This window comes from Populus euphratica, unplaced genomic scaffold, assembly GCF_000495115.2.
Source record: "Populus euphratica unplaced genomic scaffold, PopEup_1.0 scaffold312.1, whole genome shotgun sequence".
Classification (NCBI taxonomy): Eukaryota; Viridiplantae; Streptophyta; class Magnoliopsida; order Malpighiales; family Salicaceae; genus Populus; species Populus euphratica.
Window position 1 is genome coordinate 134224 of NW_011500071.1, and position 1904 is coordinate 136127.

The following is a 1904-nucleotide window of genomic DNA, read 5'->3' on the forward strand; positions in this document are numbered from 1 at the left end:
AAAATACAATCAAATTTTATTAAATCATTAAATTAACTGAATTTTTTTATTTTTTATTAATTTAGTTTAATTTTAATCTCAAATCAATTAAGTTTTAAGTTCACATGTTAATTATATCAGACTTTAAAATTATATAATCCTGTAAATTATAATACAAATATTTTTTTATGAGTATTTAGTTAATTTTTAATGTATCATATTAGTTTAAGAAAAATAATAATTATCAATGATAAATTATTATAAAATTATATTTTTAAGTTTGAGGTTTCAGTGATGCTACATAAGGTTTTTTTAAAAATATATATATATATAACTAAATCAGTTTATTTAATTGTTTGAGCGTGTATATAAATTAAAAGATAAAACACACAAAACTTTTGTCAAAGTGCATAAAAGCATTGAATATAAATTGTCAAGTACCAATAGCCCATGAATAACATTAGGGATATAATCGTGTCTTTCCATCCAGTAATATATTTCTATCCAATTGATTTCGAGTAAAAAATTCCTAACGAATTTATTTAATTGAAACTTTAATATTTAATTTGATTAAAAAACCATCTAACCCCTTCGTGAATGGTAATATGGAGACTAAAGATTATATTTATTATAAAAGGAGAAACTAAAAGTATTTAGTAATATGAAAATGTCTATTTTTGTATAGGGTCATGGCTAATTTGATATTTTGATGTTTGATAATAAAATAGTAATTATTTTTTAAAATATACTTGAAAAATCTTTTAAGATAATATTTTTTTGTTTTTAAAAATTTATTTTTTATATTAATATAATAAATAATTTAGAAAATAAAAAAAAATCATAAAAAAATAAATTGAACCAAAGGTTTACCATCGAGGACCGTCGAAACGTACCACTAGATGATTGATAGCTTTTATAGGAAAATCCTCCGACCGCGTATATGACGTGGGTGAGAGAAGCCACAACGGTTTTAGTCTTTTAGATGTCTTCACTCCCTCAATCGGTGTTCTCTACATGAAGCATTGGAGAGATCATAAAAAGAAAACATTATTCTATGGATTCAGGCTCCATGGAACTCAAAGTGATGTATTGTAAAGACGTTAACTCGTTCAATTTCTTCAAAAAACTCTTAGTTTATGTTCTTGTTTCAATCGTGAGAGATGATGATGGTGATGATACTGGTAAAAAACCACTGGGGCTGCAGAAACAGCAACAAAGAACACCCACTGACACAGAAGGAGATGGGAATCCCGAATGGAATCACCAGATGCATTTCGATCTGACCGAGGTTACATTTCAAGACTCTGATCGTTTCTTTGTCCACTTTGATCTCTGTCATGAAGGTCTCTATTTTGGAGACAAAACTATTGGGAAAGTTCGTGTACGCTTGAAAGATTTGATCCAGGAGGCTAATGAAATTGTCAGGTTTTTGAGTTACGAGGTTCGAACTCCAGATGGGAAACCCAATGGGTTGCTAAAATTCTCCTGTAAGGTGAAGAACATGGGGACTTATTCTTCACAAATTGGCATCACTGGGTATCCAATAGTCAATAATCAGCCATATCCAACATCGGAAGTTCAAAATTCATCAGAACAAGCTCATTATCCGACGTTGGATTTGGAAGGTAACTCCCAGGAAACAGACACTGTGTCTCAAGTTAGCTATACATCAGATTGGATACAATATTCCTCCCAAGAGAATTATTATCCACCACCAGAAGCCTATTATCCACCGCCACCGCCACCGCCACCGCCACCACAAGCCTATTATCCACCGCTACCACCACCACCACCAGGGCCACCACCACCGATGGTGGATGGGGCATGGGGATGTAACTGCCCGCCTCAGCCTCCACTGCTCCATAATTGGCCTCCTGGTGCTAATAACTATAGCAGCCATGGGAACTGGAGCCCCACGGCATGCT

At 32.8% G+C, this 1904-nt stretch overlaps 1 protein-coding gene across 1 annotated transcript; it reads left to right on the forward strand.

Moving 5' to 3' along the window:
* Positions 1-935: 935 nt before the first annotated feature.
* Positions 936-1900, forward strand: LOC105108479 (formin-like; the record flags this gene model as incomplete). The annotated part of the gene is made up of 2 exons (XM_011002801.1): positions 936-1736; positions 1773-1900. Coding segments are annotated over exons 1-2 (831 nt in total), but the record flags the coding sequence as incomplete, so codon positions are not given.
* Positions 1901-1904: the final 4 nt, after the last annotated feature.